Source organism: Thrips palmi, unplaced genomic scaffold (genome assembly GCF_012932325.1).
Source record: "Thrips palmi isolate BJ-2018 unplaced genomic scaffold, TpBJ-2018v1 HiC_scaffold_5, whole genome shotgun sequence".
In the NCBI taxonomy this organism is placed as follows: Eukaryota; Metazoa; Arthropoda; class Insecta; order Thysanoptera; family Thripidae; genus Thrips; species Thrips palmi.
This window is the reverse complement of record NW_023144632.1, coordinates 3,160,823-3,185,986: the sequence shown is the minus strand read 5'-3', so window position 1 is coordinate 3,185,986 and position 25,164 is coordinate 3,160,823. Positions and strand designations below refer to the sequence as shown.

At 51.9% G+C, this 25,164-nt stretch overlaps 2 protein-coding genes across 6 annotated transcripts; both read left to right on the top strand.

Annotated features, from left to right (window-relative positions):
* The first annotated feature begins 1,688 nt into the window (after nt 1-1,688).
* LOC117650759 (serine protease 33-like) lies at nt 1,689-11,913 on the top strand. The gene is made up of 6 exons (XM_034394355.1): nt 1,689-1,745; nt 3,802-3,841; nt 8,336-8,523; nt 9,229-9,460; nt 10,307-10,681; nt 11,661-11,913. Exons 1-6 carry the CDS (start codon nt 1,689-1,691, stop codon nt 11,789-11,791), a joined length of 1,023 nt encoding a protein of 340 aa, XP_034250246.1. The 3' UTR covers nt 11,792-11,913.
* Nucleotides 11,914-13,665: 1,752 nt separating this feature from the next.
* On the top strand, nt 13,666-23,635 carry LOC117650601 (synaptic functional regulator FMR1). Of its 5 annotated transcripts, none has more exons than XM_034394134.1 (13): nt 13,666-13,820; nt 14,801-14,853; nt 14,930-15,238; nt 15,314-15,550; nt 16,167-16,235; nt 17,223-17,370; nt 17,458-17,595; nt 17,699-17,842; nt 17,919-18,162; nt 18,625-18,855; nt 19,169-19,315; nt 20,829-21,071; nt 21,756-23,635. In XM_034394134.1, the coding sequence occupies exons 1-13, from the start codon at nt 13,770-13,772 to the stop codon at nt 21,992-21,994; spliced, it is 2,253 nt and encodes a 750-aa protein (XP_034250025.1). In that variant the 5' UTR covers nt 13,666-13,769; the 3' UTR covers nt 21,995-23,635. The 5 variants fall into 5 exon arrangements, with proteins under 5 accessions (XP_034250025.1, XP_034250024.1, XP_034250027.1 ...); XM_034394133.1 differs by having other exon boundaries at nt 17,458-17,604; XM_034394136.1 differs by lacking the exon at nt 16,167-16,235.
* Nucleotides 23,636-25,164: the final 1,529 nt, after the last annotated feature.

The window sequence follows — 25,164 nt, the reverse complement described above, 5'->3', positions numbered from 1 at the left end:
GGAGGGGGCGTGTGGGAAGGGGTGACCCGGAGCGGGGCGGGGGGCGGCCGCGCCGTGGCCGCGCGGTGGGGGCCGCCATTCGTATATAGTCGGCGTGCGGGTCCCCGCGCCGACAGTGTCGTGCGTGGCGTGCGTGTGTCGGCGGCGTGCCCCTCGTTGTTGCCAGTGCAGTGGCGCGCCCCTGCGAGTGTGCGTGCGCGCGTGCGTGTGTGTGTGTGCGTGAGTGCGAACCGCGTCCTGCGCCTCGTTGTGCCGGAGCCAGGAGGGCGCGCGTCTCGTCGTGTAAGTGCAGCGCGGTGCAGCTTGCAGTGTGGTGGTGCAGCTTGCAGTGTGGTGGTGCAGCTTGCAGTGTGGTGGTGCAGCTTGCAGTGTGGTGGTGCAGCTTGCAGTGTGGTGGTGCAGCTTGCAGTGTGGTGGTGCAGCTTGCAGTGTGGTGGTGCAGCTTGCAGTGTGGTGGTGCAGCTTGCAGTGTGGTGGTGCAGCTTGCAGTGTGGTGGTGCAGCTTGCAGTGTGGTGGTGCAGCTTGCAGTGTGGTGGTGCAGCGTCCAGTGGTGCAGTGTAGACGCAGTGCGATACTCCTCTCTGCCGCCGTCCCCGGGCGTTCAAGTCGCCAAGCCGACGACGACGGCGTCCTCGTCCTCCAAGCGACACTCGGATTAACGTACAGCTGGTGCACTACGTGGAAGCGCGAGGGATTGGCAGTGCGCCCACCGCATGGACCATCGTCTGTGTCAGTCAGTGTGTGTGTCACACAGTGTGTGCCGCCGAAAGGACGACTCCGGCATTCGATGACGGATGGACGCGCTGCGCGGCGCGTGGTCAGGGCGTCACGGCGTGGCGCAGGCACGCTGGCGCCAGTCGACTGATTCCGAGGGCCGCCTTCGTCGCTTTGTCTCTCTCGCACGTGGGGCGTCCCCTATAGGTGCGAGAGAGATAGAACGACGAAGACGGCCCTCGGAATCAGACGGCAGCTCCACACCATCATGGTGCGCGGTGCGTGTCGGCCCAGTGCTGCCTATCGTCGCCAAGCCAGTGTGCTCTGCTCTAGAAACTGAAGAGTGTGCATGCACGCTCCCCCAGGGAGTCAACCACAAAGCACGCTCTTCCCTAGAGCATGCCCAATGGCTCCTAGGAACAAAGGCCGATGTCGCGCGCTCCCTGGTAAAAGGCACGATGTCCCGCGCTGCCTGGTAGAAAGACCGATGTCAAGCGCTGTCTAAAACGGCCATCGTTTGACAAGTTATATCTCCTAAACCGTTAGAGTTAGGTCGGTACAGTAAGCGAGCCGATTGTAGATCTAAGTTGGAACTAAAATCGGCTCGCTTACTGTACCGACCTTACTCTAACGGTTTAGGAGATATAACTTGTCAAACATGGCCCTTTTTAGACAGCGCTTGACATCGGTCTTTCTACCAGGCAGCGCGGGACATCGTGCCTTTTACCAGGGAGCGCGCGACATCGGCCTTTGTTCCTAGGAGCCATCGAATGCTTGCAAGCACACTCTTCCTAGGAGCATGCTTGCAAGCACTCTCTTGGATGAAAGCGTGCTGCGTCACTATTATACAGACTCATATCAACGAAGAGGCACGCTTTCATCATAGAGTGCTTGCACGCATGCTCCTAGGAAGAGCGTGCTTTGTGGTTGACTCCCTGGGGGAGCATGCCATGCACACTCTTCAGTTTCTAGAATGGAAACTAAAGAGTGTGCCTGCCTGGTGGGCCAGGAACCTCGAAACAAGCGGGAGGTACGCAGTCCTGGCGGGGTTCCTGGCCTACCTAGTATATGCTCTGCAAACTCAAGTGTGTACATAGTACACTCTTATTGGAGCATACTTCCAAGTACACTCTTATTTACAGCATACTTGCTAGGCACACGCTAAAATAGAGTGTACATTGCATGTACACGCTAAATAAGAGTGTACCTGGAAAGTACACTTAAACTAGCCCATGCTTTTAGATAGGGCTCATCGACTGTATTTTAGCGTGTACTTGCAAGGTACACACTTATTTAGCGTGTACATGCCAGGCACACTCTATTTTAGCGTGTGCCTAGCATGTATGCTGTAAATAAGAGTGTACTTGGAAGTATGCTCTAATAAGAGTGTACTATGTACACACTTCAGTTTGCAGAGTGGTTGACATCCACTTGACAGGCATATGCTAGTAAAACAGAGGGCACATGGTACCGAAGTATACACTCTTCTTTTGCGGCCATCCGGGCCAATGCAAAAACACAAGCGCATTACAGAGGACATTCCTTGTACATCTTTTTTACGCGGCATGCCTGCTAGTGGATTAAAAATTTAGCGCCAACCCCCGGGGTTGGCTCTTTAAAAGAGTCAGCCATTTACGCTCTTCAGTTTGAAGGGTATAGAGGCGAAGAACTGCCCCTATTGTTGCCCAGAGTCACACAACAGTGGCCCACAGGCACAGGACCGGTGGAGGCGGTCAAAATCGCGGACGCGCTTTGACGCGTTTTGAGCTCCAGAGTCGCTAAATGGGCCTTGAACCGAACGTGTGACCCCACCAATTGGTTCCTCGTCCGGAGAGCAATCCATTGGTGGGGTCACACGCTCGGTTAGAGTCCCATTTAGCGACTCTGAAGCTCAAAACGCATCCGGGATTTTGGCCGCCTCCACCGGTCTTCTGGCCCACTGTGCGCTGTGCGCGTCTCGACCTATTGTCGCCCGGCGTTGCGCGGGTCAGTGTGCCGGGCGGGCTGGAGCAGTGTGCCACACTGTGCCGCGTCACGGCCTATAGTGTCTAGTGTTGCGTGGTCTTACCGCGCTTACGCCGCCAACTTTTCCTGCCGTTCATTGAGCGGCCGGCCCACTGTAAAGCGCTGTGAAGTAACCAGGCGCCCAAAGCCCAGCGGCCCAGAGAGGCCCCCCCTGACGCTTCTGCAGACTGATTCCGAGAGTCTCGCTCCGTCTCTCTCGCACCTACACGGGACGCCCCGTGAGTGCGAGAGACACAGAGCGACGAAAACGACTCTCGGAATCAGTCTGCTGGGCCCACTGTGGGACGCGGGGCCTTCCGGTGGCGCTTCTCGCTGAATGGGCCCTGCCGCCTCCGCGGGCAAAAATGGACTCGTTACTCTGTGCCCCCCCCCCTTCCCCTTTCCCCGCTACTGCGGCATTGTCCGCGTTTGGCGGCTTATACAATCCGAGGCCCGCGGGGTTGTGGGTGAACGGCGGCGGCGACGTGTGTAGGCTGGCCTGGCTCCTGGCCTGGGGAATCACCGTCGCCGCTCCGCCGTACCTGTCGACTGGAGTCTGATTTCAAACAGTGCTCGTCGCCCTGTGTCTCTCGCACTCATTGGGGCAGCCTGCAGGCTGCAAGCACACTGTCAAACCTGAGGGTGGTGCCTGCAAACTCAACATTGTGCTCAGCACACTCTGTTCAGCGTGTACTCACCTAAGCACGCTCTCGTTGGAGTGTACTCACCTGAGTACACTCTTGTCGGAGTGTACTTGTGAGACACGCTGAACTGAGTGTGCTGAGCACACTGTTGAGTTTGCAAAGCACCCCTCCGCTTTCCAAGTGTGGAGGTCTTGGTTTGACAGTGTGGGCGGCATGCCGTCGCGGTGCCCCGGGTCAAGCCCCGTCAAGCCCCGGGCCGTTGCGTCATGGCCGTCACGGCCTGTCCGGCCAGACAGCCTCGGGGCGCGGCGGCGCAGCGCGCAGCCGTGGCGCGGCCACAGTGGCGTGGAAGGGAGGGGAGGGGCGACGACGTCCCCACTCTGGTTGGTGTCGGCCTTGGCGCCCCTGACCCCTAAAAGTACCATGCCTGTCCGTTAGAGTGCTCTGTGCGACAGTTCGTACTTCTATCAGACTGATTCCGAGAGTCGTTTTCGCCGCTCTGTCTCTCTCGCACCCACACGGGTCGCTTCATGAGTGCGAGGGAGACAGAGCGGCGGAAACGACTCTCGGAATGAGTCTGCTGGGCCCCGGGGGCCGGAGTCCATCCCGAACCCAACCCCGTGCCCGGTCCACCCGGTTCGCGAGTCCCGTGATGCAACGGGCAGCGGGTGGACCGGGCCGCGCGGCGTGGAGCGAAACGTCGGCACGGCATTGGGGTCTAGCCCGTAATGGTAATGGTAATGTCAAAGGTAGGCAATCGCGAAGCATCCCTGTCCGGCGGTGCGTCCGTCGCCTACCTCCCAGGGGCCCGCCCCCGCCACCGCCCCCGCCCCGCGCCCGCTGCTGCTCGCCCTGCAGTCTCATTCCGGGAGTCGTTTTTGTCGCTCTGACAATGTGAACCCACTACCAAGACTGCAGTGCACTGCCAAGTGCAGAGATTGAAACTTACACATCTCCGCATTTCAAATGCGGAGTTCTCCTGGTTTCAGAGCAGTGCACACTCGTGTAAATCTTGTCAGAATGTCAGAAACCTGTCTGAAAACCTGATCAAACTTCGGGCACCTCTGAAAGCTGAAAACGTATTCTGACGTTCTGTGGCACTCGGGCCATCAATATCAGAGTTTGCAGATTTCATTTTCAGACATCTGGGAAAAAATCACAGTAAATCTGTTGTGATAAGTACAGCTGTCAACTGTAGTCAGAGTACAGGATTTACTGTACTTTTGACCAGGTTACTTACTTTTACGGGATTTACTGTACCGAGGAGTGGAATACGGAATATCCTGTACCGTACAGTAAATACTGTCGCCAGGCAAAGTAGATCCTGTGTTTTAAACTACAGTAATCCCGGCAAAAAATTAACGGGATCACTGTGGTTTTTTCGCACAGTGGAAGTGCGCGAATTTTCATCAGGATTTCGGACTGGTTTCTGACATTCTGACAAAATTTACACGAGTGGCACGCGTCACCACGGCACCACCGGCCCGGCGTTGCTCGCGTTGCTCCAGCTAGACGGCGTCGTCTTGGTCGTCGTGGTTGCCGCGGCGGGATCCCATTCAGAGTCGCGGCCGCGGTTTGAAACGGGCGGACACGCCCATTCCACGACGACAGTGGGCAGAAGACCGGTGAGGCGGTCAAAATTCCGGACGCGTTTCGACTCCAGAGTCCAAAGGGGCCGACCAAAACGTGTGCCACACATGGATTGCTCTCAAACGAGGAATCCATTGGTGGGGTCACACGTTCGGTTCGAGTCCTGCTTAGCGACTCTGGAGGTCAACGCGTCTAGAATTTGTCCGCCTCCAAAGGTCTGCTGAGGCCTAACAGCGCCGATGACGATGACCGGTCCGGCCCATGTGCGCCAGGCCACGCTCGCACGCCAGCCAGGCCACGCCAGGCAGGCCAGGCCACGTACGCCGCCACGCCACGCCACGCCAGCCACGCCAGGCCACGCCAGGCCAGGAAACCCCGCGTCAGCCAGCTAGGCCACGCCAGGCCAGGCATCGCCACCCACGGGCACGCCACGCCACGCCACGCCACGCCACCCAGCACGCCAGGCCACGCCATGCACGCCAGGCCACGCCAGGCACGCCAGGCCACGCCACGCGACGACAGCCACGGGGATGGGCCCACTATTACTACGGCGTAGTACGGACGGTCCGAACCGGCTGCCCCTCCCTCCCCCTCCCCCTCTTGCCCCTGCCCCCTTTCCCTGCCCTCTCTCCCCCTTCTCCCTCGGGATGGTCATTGAAAACCGATGCGGCGGCGCGCGGCCGGCAGCAGAGCAGACTGATTCCGAGAGTCGCTTTCGTCGCTCTGCCACTCTCGCTCTCATGGGGCGTCCCGTACAGGTGCGAGAGAGACAGAGCGACGAAAACGACTCTCGGAATCAGTCTGGCGGTTCCGGCGCACTCGTCCCCAGGAAGCGGCATCCCGAGACGCGGCGACGCCCATTCGTCTTCGCGACGTTAAAAGCCTAAAAGCCCCGCGCCTCGCCGCGAGACCAGCCGCGCGATTCCAAAGAGTCGTTTCGTCGCTCTGTCTCTGTCGCACTCATGGAGCTCTCCGAAGCGTGCGAGAGAGACAGAGCGACAAACCGATCTTGTCAATTTCTCGGCAGCCTCCAATTTCCCAGTTGGGTCACCGCGCGACGGGTTACGAAATGGCCGCTGGAGCGCCAGTCGGCGTGGAGCTTGACAGACGCGGCAGGCGCACACACTCAAAGTCGAAAGGCCAGGCGGGAAAATTCCCACCCTTTACTGGAAGCAATCATTTTGTATTGACACGCCAGCAGCTGAAGCTGAGAAATAAACCACGTGCACTGATGTAAAAATTATTCAGGGTGGAAACATTTCGCCCTCAGGGTCGATTTCTTATTTCTCGCACAGACAGACGCGGTTGCAAGTTCCGGTCTGGGGCCGACGGGAAGGACTCTTGTCCTGATAAGCTGGAAACAGCCTTGCGATCGGCGCGGCGGCTCACAGTGGGCCAGAAGCCGGTGGAGGCGGCCAAAACTCTAAACGCGTTTTGAGCTCCAGAGTCGCTAAATGGGACGCGAACCGAACGTGTGACCCCACCAATCGATTCCTCGTTCGGAGAGCAATCCATTGGTGGGGTCACACGGTCGGTTCGAGTCCCATTTAGCGACTCTGGAGCTCAAAACGCGTCAAGAGTTTTGGCCGCCTCTGCCGGTTTCTGGCCCACTGTGCGGCTGGCCCTGCTTGTTCTCTGAGCGATCCGCCGCCGTCTCATCTCTCTCGCACTCTTGGGGCGTCCGGCAGGGGTGCGAGAGAGACAGAGTGACCTGGCTGCGCTTGTTGTTGTCGTCCCGCCCCGCTCCTCACTTTCACTCTGATTCACTCCAATCGGCAACCAAAACGCCACAGAGCAAGCCGTCGCGGCGTGTGAGTGAGGCGACCTCGCCAGTGTGCCGTCGTTGTCCGGCGGGGCGAGCAAACCAGAAGGGGCGTCCGCATGTTACGTCACGCGGCCGCGTCCACGCGGGCCTGGCCGTGGCAGACTGATTCCGAGACGTCGTTTGTAGTCCAGTCTGCTCTGCTCGCACCTAACGTGTGACGCCCCATGAATGGCGTAATTGACTGGCGTATCAAAGACTCTTGCAAATCCTTGCTCAGGGAGTCGAAGCGCTTCGGGTGAGCCTGTTCAGCGACGATCAAACGCTTAGAGTATTGCCGCGCACCGGCTATGGCCACTGGCCCGTCCGAAATCACATCGACTCCTGCAGACTACACGAGAGTCCAGTCCTGCTCTGCTGCACCTAACGCCAATCTTGCGAAACAAAGCCACTCTCGGATCAGCCGCTGGCGTATTCCGCTCAATGGAGACGCTATTGGTGCAGCAGCGTAATGCGTAAAGTATAAGCCTTGATCTTCAAGGACCGTGAGCCCTCATGCGTGTGTTCACATGACGAAATCCCGACTACGAGTATAGCGTCAATTGCACGAAGTGCATGCCTCTCCTTTCCCATGCATTATCATAGGGCATTTTCGGAAAGCATTGCACATATGGTGCGATACGGCTCTGGCATTGCACGTGTGGTGCGATATCCCAGCGCATTGCACCATACGTGCTATACTCATAGCGTTTGGAATCTCAGTGTTTGTGCCTTTTCTTTTTTACCAGTGCTTGACTGTCTTAACCCACGTAGCCATGCTGCTTGGTGGCGGGGAATACAGCAGGAAAACTACGCTTCTGAAGAAAAGGGGGAGGGGCGCACAGTGGGCCAGAGAGCGGTGGAGGCGGCCAAAATTGCGGACGCGTTTGGAGCTCCAGAGTACGTACCTCGAACTGAACGTGTGACCCCACCAATGGATTGCTTTCCGCACGAGGAACGAGGGGTGAATCACGAGTGTACTCATGTGTACAAATTTGCCCGTACTTAGTGTACTCACAAGTTTAAAAAGGGTAAAATTCACCAGTTTTTCGACCGATTTAGCGTTGAGTGCCTTTTAAAACGCTAAACAAAGCCTTAAAACGTTTATAAACATGTGTACACTAGGACGCGGAGTGATCCACCCCTCGACGAGGAATCCATTGGTGGGGTCACACGTTCGGTTCGAGTCCTGCTTAGCGACTCTGGAGGTCAAAACGCGTCTAGAATTTTGGCCGCCTCCACCGGTCTTCTGGCCCACTGTGGGGCGTACTACTCCGTTCGGACCACAATGAAGGTTGCAAGCACCTGCCCCTTGGATCTTCCCTTCAGGGCGCTCAGCTTTGCTTCACCAGTGTACCGCCAACTAACGCCGTGCTCGTGTTGCAGCCCCGCCCCGCCACGCCGCGCTGCTGCTTCGACCGCGGCCGCCGCGCCGCGATGGCCGCGAGGCTGGTGCTGGGCCTGCTGGGCCTGCTGGGCCTGCTGGCGGGGGCGTCGCCGTCGCCCAGCATCCCCGGCCCCGCGCCCACGACGCCGCCACGACGCCGCCCACGACGCCGTCCCCCAAGGCGCACCGCGCCGGGCGCTCCGGCGGCTTCCCCAAGTTTCCCGGCGTGCCGGCGGCGGGCCCCGCCGGCGCCGTGGTGGGCGAGAGGGTGGGCGCGCAGTGCGGCACCCGCGCCGTGCCCCACCTGCCCTCGCGGCCGGGGTCGCCGTCGTCGCGCATCGTGGGCGGCACGCAGCCGCCCTACGGCGCCTACCCCTGGCAGGTACACTGAGAAACCAGGCGTGCGGCGTGGAGAACCCCACACACTGCCAATCCAAGTGTGAGACAGTCTCACACTTGTACGTGTGGGACATTTTGTCCCACGCTTACATGTGTGAGCCACGCTTGTCTCACGCTTGCAAGTGTGAGACACGGTTTGTCCTACACTTGCAGGCGTGGGACCTGTGGCATTGAACCACAGAGCTAGCATAGGCAGCAATTGTGGGACAAGCTGTGTCTCACACTTGCAAGTGTGAGACTTCGTTGTCCCACACTTGCAAGCATGAGACAAACGTGGCGCACACTTGTAAGCGTGAGACAAAATGTCCCACACCTACAAAAGTGTGAGACTGTCTCACACTTGGATTGGCAGTGCAGTTGAAATGCGGAGGTGTGGGATTTGCAGTCTCCGCACTTGGAAGTGCATAGTTTGCAGTCTCCACTCTTCAAGTGTGCAGTTATCCACGCACGTGCACCGTGCTAAGAGACCGCGCAATACTTGAAATGTGGAGACTGCAAACTATGCACGTCCAAATGTGGAGAGTTACTCCGCACCAGGAAGTGCGTGGAGTTGCCCACACTTGGGTTTGACAGTGTAGGCACTTCATGCAAGTGCATTTTTGAGCCCTCGCAATTGCACAATGACCTCATAATACCACATAGTTTTAGTACAGAATCTACATAAAGTGTCCGTGTGGGTGCCCTGCAGGTGGAGATCCAGGCCTTCCGCGCCGAGCAGCGCTCCTTCCAGCACCACTGCGGCGGCGCGCTCATCGGGCCGCGCCTCGTGCTCACGGCGGCACACTGCCTCAAGGCGCCGGCGCTCAGCTCGCCCGACCAGCTGCGCGTCGTGCTGGGCGACCACAACCTGTCCACGTCCGACCCCCACGAGCAGGCCTTCCGCGCCGAGCGCGTGCTGCTGCACCCCGAGTTCCGGAAAGGTACGGACTGCGCCGTCAAACACGGCGGCGGGCAAGACCGGTGGTGGCGGTCAAAATCCCAGACGCGTTTTGAGCTCCAGAGTCGCTAAATGGGACTCGAACCGAACGTGTGACCCCACCAATGGATTGCTCTCCGAACGAGGAATCCATTGGTGGGGTCACTCGTTCGGCTCGAATCCCATTTAGCGACTCTGGAGTTCAAAAGGAGTCTAGAGTTTTGGCCACCTGCGCCGGTCTTCTGGCCCGCTGAGCCAAGTCCGTCTAGCATGACAGTGGCGGATCACCGATCGAGCAAGCAAGCTCAGTGAGCGTACTTACCCTGCCACACCAAGAGTGTCGAGAACCCCACACTTCCTGCTGCGGAGCATTTCTCCACACATGGACGTGTGTGAAGTTTGGCAGTCTCCACACTTGAAGTGTGGAGTAGCTCACAGAGCCCCTGTCTCTCAGCAAGGTGCAAACTGGCAAACTGCACACTAGAAGTGCGGAGACTGCAAACTCTGCACTTCCAAGCGCAAACAGCAAATTCCGCAAGTGTGGAGCTCCGCAGATTTGGTTTCACAGTGCAGCCACCCCACAGTGGGCCAGAAGACCGGTCGAGGCGGACAAAAGTCAAGAGGCGTTTTGAGCTCCAGAGTCGCTAAACAAGCCTCGAACCGAACGTGTGACCCCACCAATGGATTGCTCTCTGAACGAGGAATCCATCGGTGGGGTCACACGTTCGGTTCGAGTCCCATTTAGCGACTCTGGAGCTCAAAACGCGTCCAGAGTTTTGTCCGCCTCCACCGGTCTTCTGGCCCACTGTGCGCCCTGTTCTAACCGGCGCGGCCTGTGGACTGCTTGCAGAGGGCCCGTACAGCAACGACATCGCGCTCATCCTGGTGACGCCGGTGGGCGGTCGCGCGTTCCGCTTCTCGTCGCACGTGCAGCCCATCTGCCTGCCGGACTTGGCGGCCAAGCGCGCCGCCCCCGAGGGCGCGTGGTGCACCGTGACGGGCTGGGGCGCGCAGGCCGACGACGCCGTGGACAGCCTGTCGCCCGTGCTGCGCGCCGCCGCCGTGCCGCTGCTGGGCCAGGACACGTGCCGCGCCGCCGACGTGCTGGGCGGCCCCTTCCGCCGGCAGCCCATCCTGGACGGCATGCTGTGCGCCGGGCCGCTCTCCGGCGGCGTGGACGCGTGCGGCGGCGACTCGGGCGGCCCGCTCGCCTGCGAGGTGCACGGTGAGTACTGTACACTGGTAAAACTGGAGCGTAGTTGTATGCTTCATTCAAGCATACAACTACGCTTGAAGACTTTACGCTTGACGTCAAGCGTAGAGAAGAAATTCCCCCCATGCATTTAGATAGGCGGGAGAGAGGCGAAATGGAGAACTACGCTTGAAGCCGAGCGTAGTTCTACTACGCTTGAAGACAGGCGTAAAACTACGCTTGAGTTCTACCAGTGAAGGGCGACAGGGCACAGTGGGCCAGAAGACGGAGGCGGCCAAAACTCTAGACGCGTTTTGAGCTCCAGAGTCGCTGAATGAAGCTTGACTAGCGAACGAAGATATACTCCCACCATGGCATTGCTGCGTCGGCGAGACATGAGGAATCCATGGTGGGAAGATTCCACGTGCTTTCGGCTCAAGAGTCTACTAGCGCTCGATTCGGAGCTCTAGAAGATTGTAGCCCACTGGCGTCAGAAGAGGGTAAACTTCCACGAACATGGCGTGAGCGGCCGACGTCGCTGTGGATCAAGAGCCAGGACCCGTTCAAGTATTTTCTTGCCGGTCTTCTGTTCGCCAGCTCCATGACCTGGTCTACTACGCGTCTCGAATTTCGGCCGCCTACGCCGGTTTTCTAGCCCACTGTGCTCTTGTCAGACAAAGTGTTCAGAACTCCACGTACTACTTTCTGTGGAGCGATTCAGACGAGTCGTCTCATCGCTCTGTCTCTCATGGGGCGCCCTGCATGGGTGCGAGAGAGACAGAGCGACGAAAACGGCTCTCGGAATCAGTCTGCTGCTAAGGGAGGGGTTGAGCGCCGTGGCGGTAGGCAACCCAACAGGCAGTGCAGCGCAGTGCGATGGGTTGCCCACCGCCCCGGCGCTTCGCACACGCCACTCACGCGCTCGCGGCCGTAGCCTCACGGCTGTTGCGAAAAATCCGGGTCTTCTGTTTCCATCGCGGTTCTTGAAGTTGTTTCTGCTTGTCTGCCGCAGGCCGCTGGGTGCTGACGGGCCTGGTGTCGTGGGGCGACGGCTGCGCCAAGCGGAACCGCCCCGGCGTCTACACCAGGGTGGCGCACTACGGCGACTGGATCCGCGACTCGGCGAAGCAGCTGGGGCTGTGATGCACTGTGAAGCACTATGAAGCCTGTGGAGTGATTCCGAATGGGAGGCCTCTCTCTCGCACTCATGGGACGCTCCGTGCCGGTGTGAGAGATGCAGACCGACGGCCGCGCTGTGCCGCCATCCTCCGCTCTCCGTCGACGCCGCCCGGCGCGGCGCCCGGCGTCGGTAGGGACCGCGGCACAGTGGGCCAGAAGACCGGCCAAAACTCTAGACGCGTTTGGAGCTCCAGAGTCGCTAAATGGGACTCGAACCGAACGTGTGACCCCACCAATGGATTGCCCACCGAACGAAGAACCCATTGGTGGGGTCACGCGTTCGGTTCGAGGCCTGTTTAGCGACTCTGGAGCTCAAAACGCGTCTAGAGTTTTGGCCGCCTCCACCGGCCTCTGGCCCACTGTGGACCGCGGCAGCCTCGCCCCGCCAGTGCAGCTTGCTGCCCTGCTGGGCCAGCTCCAGGACGGTCGCGATGCAAGCCGCCACGGCTCGCCGGCGAGCTCCCGGGGCACGGCGCCTGCCTCGGCGCACCGCGCCCTGTTTGTTCTAGTCACAGTGTGGCGGCTCTTTCGAGGAGCGACTCGAGCTTGGGGAGTCAGAGTCAGGTCACTGTGAAACCAAGTGGGGAGGACGCCACACTCGAAATGCGGAGGAGTGGCATTTTCAGTCTCCGCACTTCAAGAGTGGAGTTCTCCACGTGTGCACCACACCAAGAGATAGGGGATCTGTGAGCCACTCCACACTTTGTGGGGACTGCAAGCAAAACTCCGCACGTCCAAATGTGGAGAAATACTCCACCCCAGGAAGTGTGGAGCTCTCCACACTTGGTTTGACAGTGGCGCCACGCCAGCTTCTCTGGCTGACGCGAAAGACTTTGGCGCAGAATGAAGAAAGGAAATGCAACGCGCCCCGTGAGGGAAGTCCACGCCGTCCACGCCGCCCACGCCCAGCCCAAGAACACGAAACGCTCACAGTGACGTCATTTCGATGTCAATATGACAAATTTTAGTCAAAATTTCGACAAAAAAAAGCATTATTGTGACGTCATTTTGAGGTCCTTTGACTGCTTCGTGAGTGTTTCGTGTTCTTTGGGGCCCGCTGCGCGCTGGGGCGTGCCTCACTGGCTGCTCCTCTCGCTGCTGGGACTATGCCATTCCCAAGTCGCTCGCTGCTGAGCTACGATGAGATACCAGTTAGTTGTTAAGGTTGACAAAGATGACCGGTGTACTGTTAAGACTACAAGTTTAGGATTCGATATTTTGGCTGTGAATAGTACTCTTAAGTTGCGTAGAATAGTTGTAATTTATTGAATGTTCCTCGTCGTGTGTAAATTGGGATAAATTAAATTTAGTCTCCATTGTTGATTTTTTATTATTGTTGCCTGTTTCCCCTCGTTCATGAGTGTGTGATTGTTGCCGCATACGGTACTGCTCAAGATCCAAGTCCAAAAACGGGCCTTTTTTCAAAGTTTGACTTAATATTTAAAAAAAAAATTAACGATGTCGCTAGTTTAACGCTCCCATTGCAAGTTTGAAGTAGGACGGCTCATTTCAAAGGATACTTCAACATTGATACGAGCGAAAACTTCTGAAAATAGAATCAAAACAATAAAGTTTTTGGCAGAGTACTGGGTGAGGCAGCAGTAGGCAGCAGCGGTCAACAACCGAGAAACTTTGACCACCAGCGACCGCAGAGCAGTATTTGCACGCATGGCCAAAACCACTCTCCACAACACGACCGCATGCTGACACTTTCACAACGCGTTCGGCGGTCGAGAGCGAAAGAACGAAGAAATTCGAGGCGTGAGACAGTCTTTTCCCGTAAAAATGAAGGATTTCTGCCCCCGGAGTGGCGCCACCTGACGGCGACGGCGCGCAACTGCCCGTTTTCAACATGGCGCAGACGCCGTGCGGCGGCAACCAGCGGTGGCGACGGTGGGCGAGAAGTGAACGCACTCCGCGCTCCTTGTTGTAGTAGAACAAAATGGATGAACTCGCAGTCGAGGTATGCGGCGAGAACGGAGCTTATTACAAGGTGTGTACCAATTGAAGTATGCCTCCACCCTGAGATTCAGAACCCAAATGTTTTTCTGCGTCACCCGCCGAATGATTCAAGGGCACCAACAACGCCGGCGAGACCATAGTTTGTCTTATTTTGGGTTGTTAAGACGACGGTGTATCACGGACGCCATGTCTCATTTGACAGGGCGTGTATTTTTCACGACCCGACACTCGCGACTTAAAGGCAAATTTGCTTCTCGTGCTTCCGTGACAATATCCCCAAGTCTCATTGAAGCGCTTTGCTTAGGCCGTCCCCTCGCAGCGGTGCGGGAACCTCGTTGATGTCAAGCAAAAGCTGGGCTTTCTTGTCGCTTAGGCCCCTTCGCGCTCGGTTATCAAGCGGATTCACTGCACCCCGTATTCCCCCTAAACACCCTTTTCATTTATTCTTATCGAGACTTGCTGGAAATTCGCGGCTTCTGTTGTGTTGCCGTCACTAAAAATTTCCTTTAGTTCGCATTTTGTGTGCCTCTCCCGGCGTGTACCGTTGGGCGTAAAATTATTTTTCCAAAACGTGACTAAAATCTCGACGGCCTAAACGTCGTTCGTATTTTATGACAATTCTGCATTTCTTTAATGCACATTAAAGAAACCAGGTGATTTCGTTGCTGAAAGTATTTGTGCAATCAATAGTTTTTAATTTTTTTCTTATTTTTTTTTTAGGGTTAAATTCCTTTTACCTACTGTTGTGGTGTTCTTTTGTTAATACTTGATTTAATTCATTAAACATTTAATGTTCATTACAGTTTTATCTATTTTCCTGGACTTTTATAGTTCTGAAAGGCTTCTCAATAACAATTTGATCTGTTATTTTTTTTTTCGAATTCGTTTTAATCAAGCACTATTTAAGCAACTATTTTGTGTCATTCAAAGACAATAATTAATGACAGACTGGCCATGGGTAGCATTAACAAGTTTTTCTTCTTAGTTTAGATACATTGTTTTCTGTTTCAGGGATATGTCACTGGTATCTATGACGACTCGGTGTCAGTTGCATTTGAAAATGAGTAAGTGTTACTATTTTAATTTCTCTACTTATGTTGTGAAATATGTGGTTAATTAGAAGTGGCTTTTATGTTTTAGCTGGCAATCGGAGTCCAAGTTTCCCTTCTCACAAGTCCGTTTACCTCCGAAGGAGGTTAAGGATGTTGTGGAGAAACAAGAGGTGGAAGTATTTTCAAGTGCCACAGAACAAGAGGTCTCAGGATGGTGGAAAGCCATTGTGAAAATGACGAAGGGCGATTTTCATGTGGTAGAATATTTGGGATGGGATAATACATATACAGAAATTGTGCCTCTGGATCGAGTCCGACCAAAGAACACCAATCCTCCAATTGATCGGAATACATTTTGCAAATTTGAGATTTTAGTACCTGAAGATCTGAGAGAGGCGTAAGTTAATATTTTCTTAATATGTTAATTCTCACATAACCCTCATTCTCACTAATTATGTGTATCTTCTTTCAGTGCTAAAATGGATGGAGCTCACAAAGAATTCCAAAAAGCCATTGGTGCTGCTATAGTTAAGTTTGAAGCTGACACTGGTAACTTGGTGGTTTTATCTCGAACTGAAGACTCAAGCAAGCGCTCAACACTTCTTCAAGAAATGCATTTTCGTAATTTAAGTCAGAAAGTTTTGTTATTGAAACGAACTGAAGAAGCAGCCAGGCAACTTGAATCAACCAAACTGAACACCACGGGAGGGTGAGTACAGCTCTTTAGAAAAACTAGGACTTTGTGGTTTGGCTCTGTCTGTGGTAGTAATTTGGATCATTATGTCCTCCCAAATTTCCTTTGATAAACCTGATTTATGTGTGGATCATGATAAATCTTTCTTGCTTCAGACTGGAAGTATTCATTCAAAGAAAATTGTATCAAGTATTAAATCCTCCCTTCTGTGTTAGGACCCAGTTCACTTTCTTTACCCATCAACAAATTGCGACATCATTCTGTATTCCCAGTCTTTCAGTTTACTTTAATTGTTTTAAACTTTCTTTGTTTTGTTGTAGCTATTTTGTGGTGTCCATTTTACCTCCTTCACCATCCTAATACCAATCTTTTATCATAAAGTATTGTCTTAAGTTATGTGTAATTGTATCATTGTGATGTTAGGTCTGGAGATGACTCATAGACTAGACCCAAACCTCTGCACTGAAACCCTGCCAATCATCCTTTAAGCTTGATGTATTTTATGTTCTGTGTCTGTGGGAGCTTTTGGCACTGATGCCCCAACATTTATGTTTGCTCGGAGCATGGAAGGAATTTAGGCGCACTCATTGTGCTCTGCTTGATAAATGCTATCATTTTACTTTGTCCACAGCAAATTTAGAGCATCAAACTTAACGTATCAACGTGTCTCAAACGAGGCAGGAATGAGAGGCAATGCGAGGTGAGATAAAAGTATCACCATTAAATTTCTTTGGAGCCTGCAAGTCATCTCACGTAGCACATAATCAAAAGTATAATGCAAGCCAATTTAAAGAAAGTCTGTTGTCTTAGTTTGTGTGATCCATTTTTACGCAGCCTATTTTGGTCATGTTGAATCATGCTTACATAGTGTGATCAAAAGTACTGTAGTGGAATCGCCAACTGACAACTTCGTTTTTATATTTTGGAATAACTAGGAATTTTGTTTGATGCTAATAGATTTGCAACATTATCCATTTGCTTCATTAAATGGTGGTGTAATGAGATTACCTGCCATTGTTTAGCTGTAAGAGTGCTGATGCTGTTTCAAATTAAAATAGCTTGTTGCACCTGAGGAAATGCTGCAAGTTTGAGGAACTTTGATACTGTTTTGTTGATGGAAGTGTTGAGGTGGGAGCACAAGTTGTATGCCCTGCTCATTTTGTCTTACTAGAAGGCCATTGCTTCTAACTAGAAGTTTGAATAATTTCCTTTTGTTTTGTTCAGCCAAGTACTTGAATACCAACATGTCAAATTTGCATGTGCAATACTGAGAGAAAAGGGAACATAGTTGACTAGTATTTCTTTTCTTTCAGAAGTGTTACTAACATAATTGACATTGTTCTAAAAGTGCTCGGTTCGGAATTGAAAATTTGGAACGTCTCACCGACTATCATTGCATGATATTTGAAATGATTTCTGTTTGCATGCTTGGACGTCAGACATTGATTGCTCTACCTTGTGGGTTTTACCAATTTATGACTACCATTTCTCACTTCTTTATTGGACACCTTCCTTCATTTTCTTCTTCTCTAATTTATTCAGTCACAGATCATTTATTTATTCATGATTCCCATGAGACTCTTTTAATTAATTGCAAAGCAGCTTTTTTGTCGTTTGTTCTTCAGACTTGCTCTTCATAAATATTTTTGCAACATTAAGCGAATGTTCCATTTTTTTCCCTGTGCAGGTACTCTGATGAGTTTGCCGTAAGAGATGATCTAATGGGCTTGGCTATTGGAGCTCATGGTCAGAATATTCAGCAAGCAAGGAAGGTAGATGGTATTACTAACATAGAACTTGAGGAAAAGTCCTGTACATTTAAAATTTATGGTGAAGTGAGTATTATCATTGAAATTATCTACTGGAGGGGAAACTACTAGTTTTTTCAGTGAAGTAATTGAATCTTTTTTTTTATTTTGTAGTCATCAGATGCTGTTAAAAAAGCAAGAGGCATGCTAGAATATGGTGAAGAATCAATCCAAGTTCCTCGAATTCTTGTTGGGAAAGTCATTGGCAAGAATGGACGCATAATTCAGGAAATAGTGGACAAAAGTGGTGTTGTAAGTATTGTCAGTATTGTCTTTGTATTTCTCTGACTTTGTTTCGTTTTGATCCCAGAAATACATGGTTAATCCTGTTCCCCAAACTTCTTTCTGTTGGTAGGTTCGAGTGAAGATTGAAGGCGATAATGAACCAGAACCTACTATTCCACGTGAGGAAGGGCAGGTTCCGTTTGTGTTTGTTGGTACTATGGAGAGTATAGCAAACGCCAAAGTTCTTCTGGAGTACCACCTAGCTCATTTAAAGGTAGGCCTCGTTTTGTTATGTGAAGTTACTTGCGATGTAGGGAATGACACTGCTCATTTCTCTTTGTTTCGTTCAGGAGGTAGAAGCACTGCGACAAGAGAAGCTGGAAATAGACCAACAGCTGCGGAGTATGCACGGGTCCAACATGGGCTCCATGCAGAGCTTCCCAGTGCAGCGGCGCAACGATCGAGGCTACAGCTCAGACTTCGAGGGCATGGGCCGAGGGGGCCGTGGCGGACCCATGCGGAGTCGAGGGGGCGGTCCGGGCAGTGGCGGAGGCAGGGGCCGGGGGCTCGGCGGCCCGGGCAGGTACAACTCAGGTATGTATGTGTACCTGTATTTGGTTAGAGGATTGTAGAAAATTCCTTGTCAGTGTGGCCTCAGGTTAGGGAATTCAGGGATCTGAACTGAAGTATCGTCTGGTCATGCGCAAGGATGACCAGATTGGATATGTTATTGCTCTCGGGGAGATTCTGGCCACTCAGCGAATATGTTCTTAAAACGGAAATGTCAGGGGCTGTTTTTATCTATAATGGTGGAGCTGGCCTGTGTGGTATGCGCCATGTCTCTTCGCTCTGAGACCTTTGGTTAGGGATTGCAGGGTTCTGAACTATGATATTGTCTGGCTATGCCAAAGGATGACTAGATTGGATCCGTTTTTGTTCTGCTTTTCTTCTGGCCACTCAAATTTTTTTTTTTTTTACGAGAAATGTAAGGGCCTTTGACTTTATCTCAAATTTTTTAGCTGGTCTGTCTGGTTTACGCAACTTGTCCTCCCTCAGGATCTCGACATCACACACCAGACACGATGGACGAGCGCATCCGCGGCGCGGCGTACTCGCGGGGTTCCTACGGCGGCCCCAGAGGCTCGAGCGGCAACGGGCCGCAGAGCTATAACCGGGACGGGCCCCCGAGACGCGACTACAAGAACGACCGGGACTTCAAGAACGACCGCGACTTCAAGAACGACCGGGGCGACAGAGACCACGATAGAAACGCCAGATCCGACCGAGGTGAGTCTTGTTGTTGGTTGCTGGCGACGCACAGTGGGCCAGAAGACCGGCGAGGCGGCCAAAATTCTAGACGCGTTTTGAGCTCCAGAGTCGCTAAATGGGACTCGAACCGAACGTGTGACGCCACCAATGGACTGCTCTTTGAATGAGGAATCCATTGGTGGGGTCACACGTTTGGTTCGAGTCCCTTTTAGCGACTCTGGAGCTCAAAACGCGTCTAGAATTTTGGCCGCCTCACCGGTCTTCTGGCCCACTGTGCGACGCCGTCTTTGTTTTTGTTGCTGGGATGGCGTTTGCCACTGTGTGAGAGAAGGTTACTTTCAAGGCGGCCGCGGACCCGAGAGGGACAGAGACGACCGGCGGCCCATCCCCAACACGCGGCGGCGCGACGACCGGAGGCGCGTGACGGACGACGACGACACGGTCATGGACAGCCAGGAGGCCTCCAGTCTGGACAGAGGTAACCACACTGCCAAACCAAGCGTGGGCAACTCCACACTTCCTGGTGAGGGGTGATGCGCCACACTTGCAAGTGTGGAGTTGGCAGTCTCCACACTTCTAGTGTGGGTAGGGTCAGAGGGGGGAAGAACTGGACAGGGGAAGAACCGAACACCCCACATTTTACTTAAATTACCGCATGCACAGGCATAACAACCGTCAAAAGTTGTTCAAGCAGTTCATTACGTGATAGTTGTTAAGCCTGTGCATACAGCATTTGGAGTAAAATATGGGGTGTTCAGTTCTTCCCCTGTCCAGTTCTTCCCCGCCCTGACCCTAGCCAAACTCTGCACTTCCAAGTATCGAGACTGGAAATTCCACACCTCTGCATTTCAAGAGTGGTATTCTCCACACTTTGTTTTACAGTGTAGATGTTTGTGTTAGTTTCATTGCATTGTATTACCTAGCTGTCCGCAATGCCAAGTATGTTTAAGTGTCGGCCTCGAGTTGCCCACCTACTTATGCAATTTATAGCTCTACTGTAATCATGCCTTGATTCAGTGCTTTGCTCAAGAGTGTTAGGCACTCTATAAGAGAATATGCTTAGAGTATGCAATAGTCTCATTTTAAAAAATCTATATCTTATTAATTGTTGATAATGGGCATTGTTTGTTTTGATGAACGGTCAAAATTCTTTGCACTTTGTTACTATCCTATAGAATCTTACCTTTGCACAGTTTGTTGTTTCATGAGTTTCAAATTTGTAATGACAGATGAAACAGCCTTTCATATCCAATTGCATGTGGCACTTCTAAACCCACAATTTTTTTCCGGATGTTAAGCCCAATTTGAACTGTGATCTGATAATTGCTTAAGAAGCCTTCTCTGCTTTCGCTGTGAAATTTTGAAACCTTGTCAATCTGGTTTCTTTGTCAAGAGGCTAAGTAATACATAGTGAAAATCATCTTAATTTGTGCCTGCCCTAGAAATTCAAGTTTATTTTCATATGCCAAGGGATATTTTTAGTTTGTGTATGGAACCTCATTTTGCTTGTATAAAATTTACCCTTGGAGGCCGGAGGGATAGGTTGGGGAAGAAAAGTACGTGGTAAGAAAAGAACACCCCCATGTGGGCCTCCTACAGAAGACCTCAACATCCGTTTAACTGGGATCTCGCACTCAGATTTTTATGTTGAGTATGACTGGTCGAGGTATGATATCAGCTCCATGAGGGTTGCACTTTACTTACCCTGTACTTTTCCTCCCCAACTTACCCCCACTGTTAAAAGAAACCTGTGCTCTTCTGGCTGTCCTTCGCTGTCTTCTTACTGCATGAGTAGTGAGTGGGCAGACATATGATTTGTGACCACAGGGGAGCTTGATCCAAACGGGTGTCCTGAAAGTGGTGTCCTAGACAGTCGCGCTTCTGTGAGCTACTCCACATACTCCAAGTGTGGAGACGGCCAAGTGTGGAGTCCTCCACACAGGGTTTGACAGTGTGGCAATGGGTTGACGTTTGCCTGTCTGTCTGTTTAGAATCTGTGTCTAGTATGGACGGCGCGGGCCGACCAAGGCGTCGGCGGAGAAGGGGGGCATTTAGCGGGAACGTTGGCCCACGAGAGTCGCGAGGCGGGCCGAGTTCGGGCCCAAATGACACCAGTGGTCCCAATGGGCCTCAGACTCACAGTGCAGACCCCAAGGTGGCCGATGCTGGCCCAGGCTCAAGTGTTCCCCCTAGCAAGGGTGGGAACCAGCCTGTCACCTCCACTAATGGAGCAGGTATGGACCTATTGAAACTGCAGTCGGTGGTGCCATTCGTTCCTAATGTGGTTCTTTCTTTTGACTAACCTGACGTGTAACTGGGGGTAGTTTTCTGCTATTACAAACTAACTTGGAGTGACATTGGGGGTATACCATTTGTATCTATTTGCTGCTTAGGGGTGAGTTGGTGAAAAAGGTGCAAGGCTAGAAAAGTATACCAGCCTGTTGACTATTGGAGAGATCGACATCTATTTGATAGGGGCACACTCAGATCTTCATGGTCAGTTTAAATAACTGGTCGAGGAATGGCACCAAGTCGAGGTGTCAGCTCTATAAGGGTGTATTTTTTTTTTACCCTGTACTTTTCTTCCTTAACTTAACTGACCCCTATTCAAGCCCTGGTATGGGTATTTTTAAAGAATTTTAATCCAACAAAGGGTGCTCTTCAACCATCTTATAACAAAAACTCTTGTTCTGTTCCTGCTGCTTTTTTGTGGTAACACTCTTACATAAGTATTTAGTCTGTACCACTTAGCACTATTTCAAAACGGTCCTCAAGATTAAGAACTAACTACTGACCTCTTCTATGTCTTCCTTCTTGCATGGGTTCTATTCATCTGTTGAGCATGTTTATTAACTATAGGAGTGAAAACTTTCCTTAGTTTATCGCAGCATCTGACAATGTCCCTTGTGCATTTTCAGGCGGACCCATACCATCTGTGAACATTGAAGCCTCCTCTTCCTCGGTGCTGTCAGGCGACCTCAACAGCAACCCCAAGCCTCCGAGGGAGCCGAAGGGCCGAGGCCCACGCCCGCCCCCTTCCAAGAGGGGTGGAGGCAACCCCGGCAGCTCCACCGGTAGCTCCAATAGCTCAGGCAGTGGCGTAGCCTTACCCGACAACAAACAGGACAAGTCCATGGTGAATGGCACGTCAGCCTAGCACCACAGGCTCACAACCACAATGTGGGATTCAGCATGGCAGGCCATTTCAGCGCACTCTCTGTGACACAGCCACTAGTCAACAAGATAAGTGGAGGCATGCTTTGGCCTCAAGCAGCTCATTTTCTTCCAAATTTATGGTCAACAACTTACATTTTTTGTTTTTTTTGTGTGTTCTAAATTTGATGAGAAAATGGGTCAGCAAATTTATTTTGTAGGTTTGGAATTAATATAGTAATGGCAGTTAAAAATTGCATTGTTGAAGAGCACTGCCTTTGCTGTGTCCAGTGAATAAGTGCTGTTTTTTTGTTCCATGTTTTTTTTTTTAAATCTTGTCCTTTCTGGAGTGTTATGGGTCTTGATTTTGGACCAGTTCACTTTTCTATCTCAAGTATCCTAACGAGTGTTTGGTGAATAAGGCTTGTACTTTCGTAAATTAAATGCAGACTAACCTATTGCGGGAAACCAGTGATGTTCTAATCTCTGGTTTGTTTTATATTTAAATTGTCCTGGTGGGTTACTTTCACCAACTCACCCAAGTCAGGAAAAATAATTTTGAGTCTGGCGTGGTTGCTTTGTGGAGTTAGCATGTATCAAGGATGTAGTTCAATTTGATGGAGTGCGCTGGGACTGTTCTGTTTTGTTTTTTAATTTATTATTGGCCTGGATGGCTGTCCCGGTTTGTGTGTCAGTGCATTTGTTTTCCTTGTTATACACTTCTGCAAGCGTAAACAGTAGATTTTCTGTCAAATGTCACTATTTTGGTGCCAATGATACACCTTTGTTCTCGATTCTCATAGTCAGATATTAAACAACTTTTGTTCTTTTCAGAAGTTGAAATTAATAGTGTTTTGTTTGTCTAGTTGAAGTAGCTTTGATATGTACTTCAGTTTTAAATTGAAACCCAGTATGGTGGAATGGATACTGCTTTTACTGTAAGCCGTTCATGTTGGTCCAAGAGGAACTTTGTCTGAATCATATCCTAGCCACTCACTCCAGGGTTGTACATTGTTTCAGTGTGTTTCATTAGTAGTATTAGCCAACGTGCTCTATTTAAGTCATTAACATTTGTTTTGTAAGATACGTTTCATCTGCTGTGAGTTGCTGCCTGTGATTCCGACATAGATTTCCTTCCATTATTGTTGTTTTCACGTTTTCGTTTCATCGGACTTTCATGGACGCTGCTACGTATCTGTTCATCACTTAACTATTATGATCTATTTCCTTCTTAGCTTGATATAACTATATGTTTTGAGATTTTCTAGACTTTTAGCCTGCAGGTTCAAAGTTTGTGATGATGCTAAGCCCTGAATGTGTAAAATGATGGCAATAAAAGTGTTGGTTTTTCACTTGTTGTGATAACCAGCCAGCCAGACTGACTCTTGTCCCTGAATGTAGTATTTTATTTCATTGCATTCGGCACGCTTTAACAAATAGAGGAGTGTCAAAGAGCAAAATTGTGACGAACTATCAGCCCTTGTTGAGACTTAATGGTGTCTGTAATAAACTATTCACTTACATCTTTGTTTCTTAAAAAGCAACATTGTAGTTTCTATTGAGTTGTGCTTGTTAAAAAGATTTGTACTGATTGCTATGTTTGCGTAATTTAAGGAATAAAACATTTCTGTATATAATGTCAAAAGGATTGTTTTCAACAGTGTTCTTGAACACCTCCACCTCCCCCCCTTTTTTAAATATAGTTTTTTAAAGTTTTTCTTTTGTTTTTATAGCTCTACTGGTTGTGTTTTGCTGCTGCTGCAACTATTTGCAGTCTGCTACAAAAGTTTGTATTAGAGAATGCGTTAGCAGGAGTAGTAGCTACTGTAATTTACGCTAGAATTCAAGTTTTGAATATTATTTAGTTCTATTTAGTCCAGTCATCTTACAGGCCTCTATGCTTATGAGGGTTGACACCAACTGGTTGCATTTAGCCAACATTCGATTTTGGGAATGAGTTGGTTTTTGTTCAGTCTTGACACAACGTCCGCTGACAAGTAAAGAGAACTAAATCATTTTAGAAGTGCCTCATCTTTTCGCACTTACGCGCTTTTATGACTATATCCATTATTTCATGATCTCTGACAAAACCCTCGTTTTGTCAAAATCATGGCGAAAATCAGTTTTAGGCGCACTTATGTAACGATCATACTCAACAGTTACACCCTAAAGCAATGTGTCACGTTCATTGAAATACTGTGTCACATTCGTTTCAACGCGAATCGGTGTAGGAAAAAGACCTAACAACATTCCTTGATCACCATATGATACAGCGAGATGAATGGTATCCACCTGTTTACGAATTCTTCACACTGGGCGCCCCTCTCCCCTCCAGGCGCGGTGCCAGTGGGAGGGACAATAATTGACTCCTGCCGGGACTCGTTAGCCGCCGGAAAAGTAGGCAAAAACAACACACTTTCCCCCTCCCTCAGTATACTGTGGGAGTCCGAGAGTCTTTTTCGTCGCTCTGCCCTTCCCGCTCTGCCTCTCGCGGGCGGCCCGTACTGTACAGGGGCGGGAGAGAGACAGCAGAGAGACGGACGGATCGCGGACTCGGACTCACGGCACGGGCTGGGATGGGATCGGTCTGCTGCGGCCGGCGCGCTCGGGCCGGGCTGGCTCCTGGATCCGTCACCTCACCGGCCCCGCGCCGCCCCTCGCCACCCCACCCCGGCTGATTCGATTTCGATGCCACGGCGGTAAATGTCGGACTCTGCGCTCACAGTGCACTCGACTGCCGGTCGGCGCGGAGCGCGGAGCGTGGCGGTGTGCCCTCGATGGGGAATGCGATGCCCGCGAGGTTCCGACTGACGCGGCACGGGCGGCGAAGGCAGCGGACCCGCAGGGCTGTGTCTCACGAGCGTGCGCCGAACCAGGACGGTGGCGACCAGGACCAGGGCGACCAGGGCGCGTTGTTCCTGCCGCCCAGGGCTCTCAACATATTCACGGTCGTCTTCCTCATCGCGCACACCATCCTCGCCATCGCCATCGCGGTGGACTGGTTCATGCGGCTGGAGCAGCGGGTGGCGGCACGGCGCCAGTGCGTGTTGGCATCTCGCGAGGAAGGCGCCGGTAAGGAACCAATCGAAAGGCGGTCAGTGCCGGTCAGTGCTCGGGTCAGTGGCGGATCCAGAGTCGGCCGGAGGGAGGGGAAAAGTAGAATAGTTCGCCTAC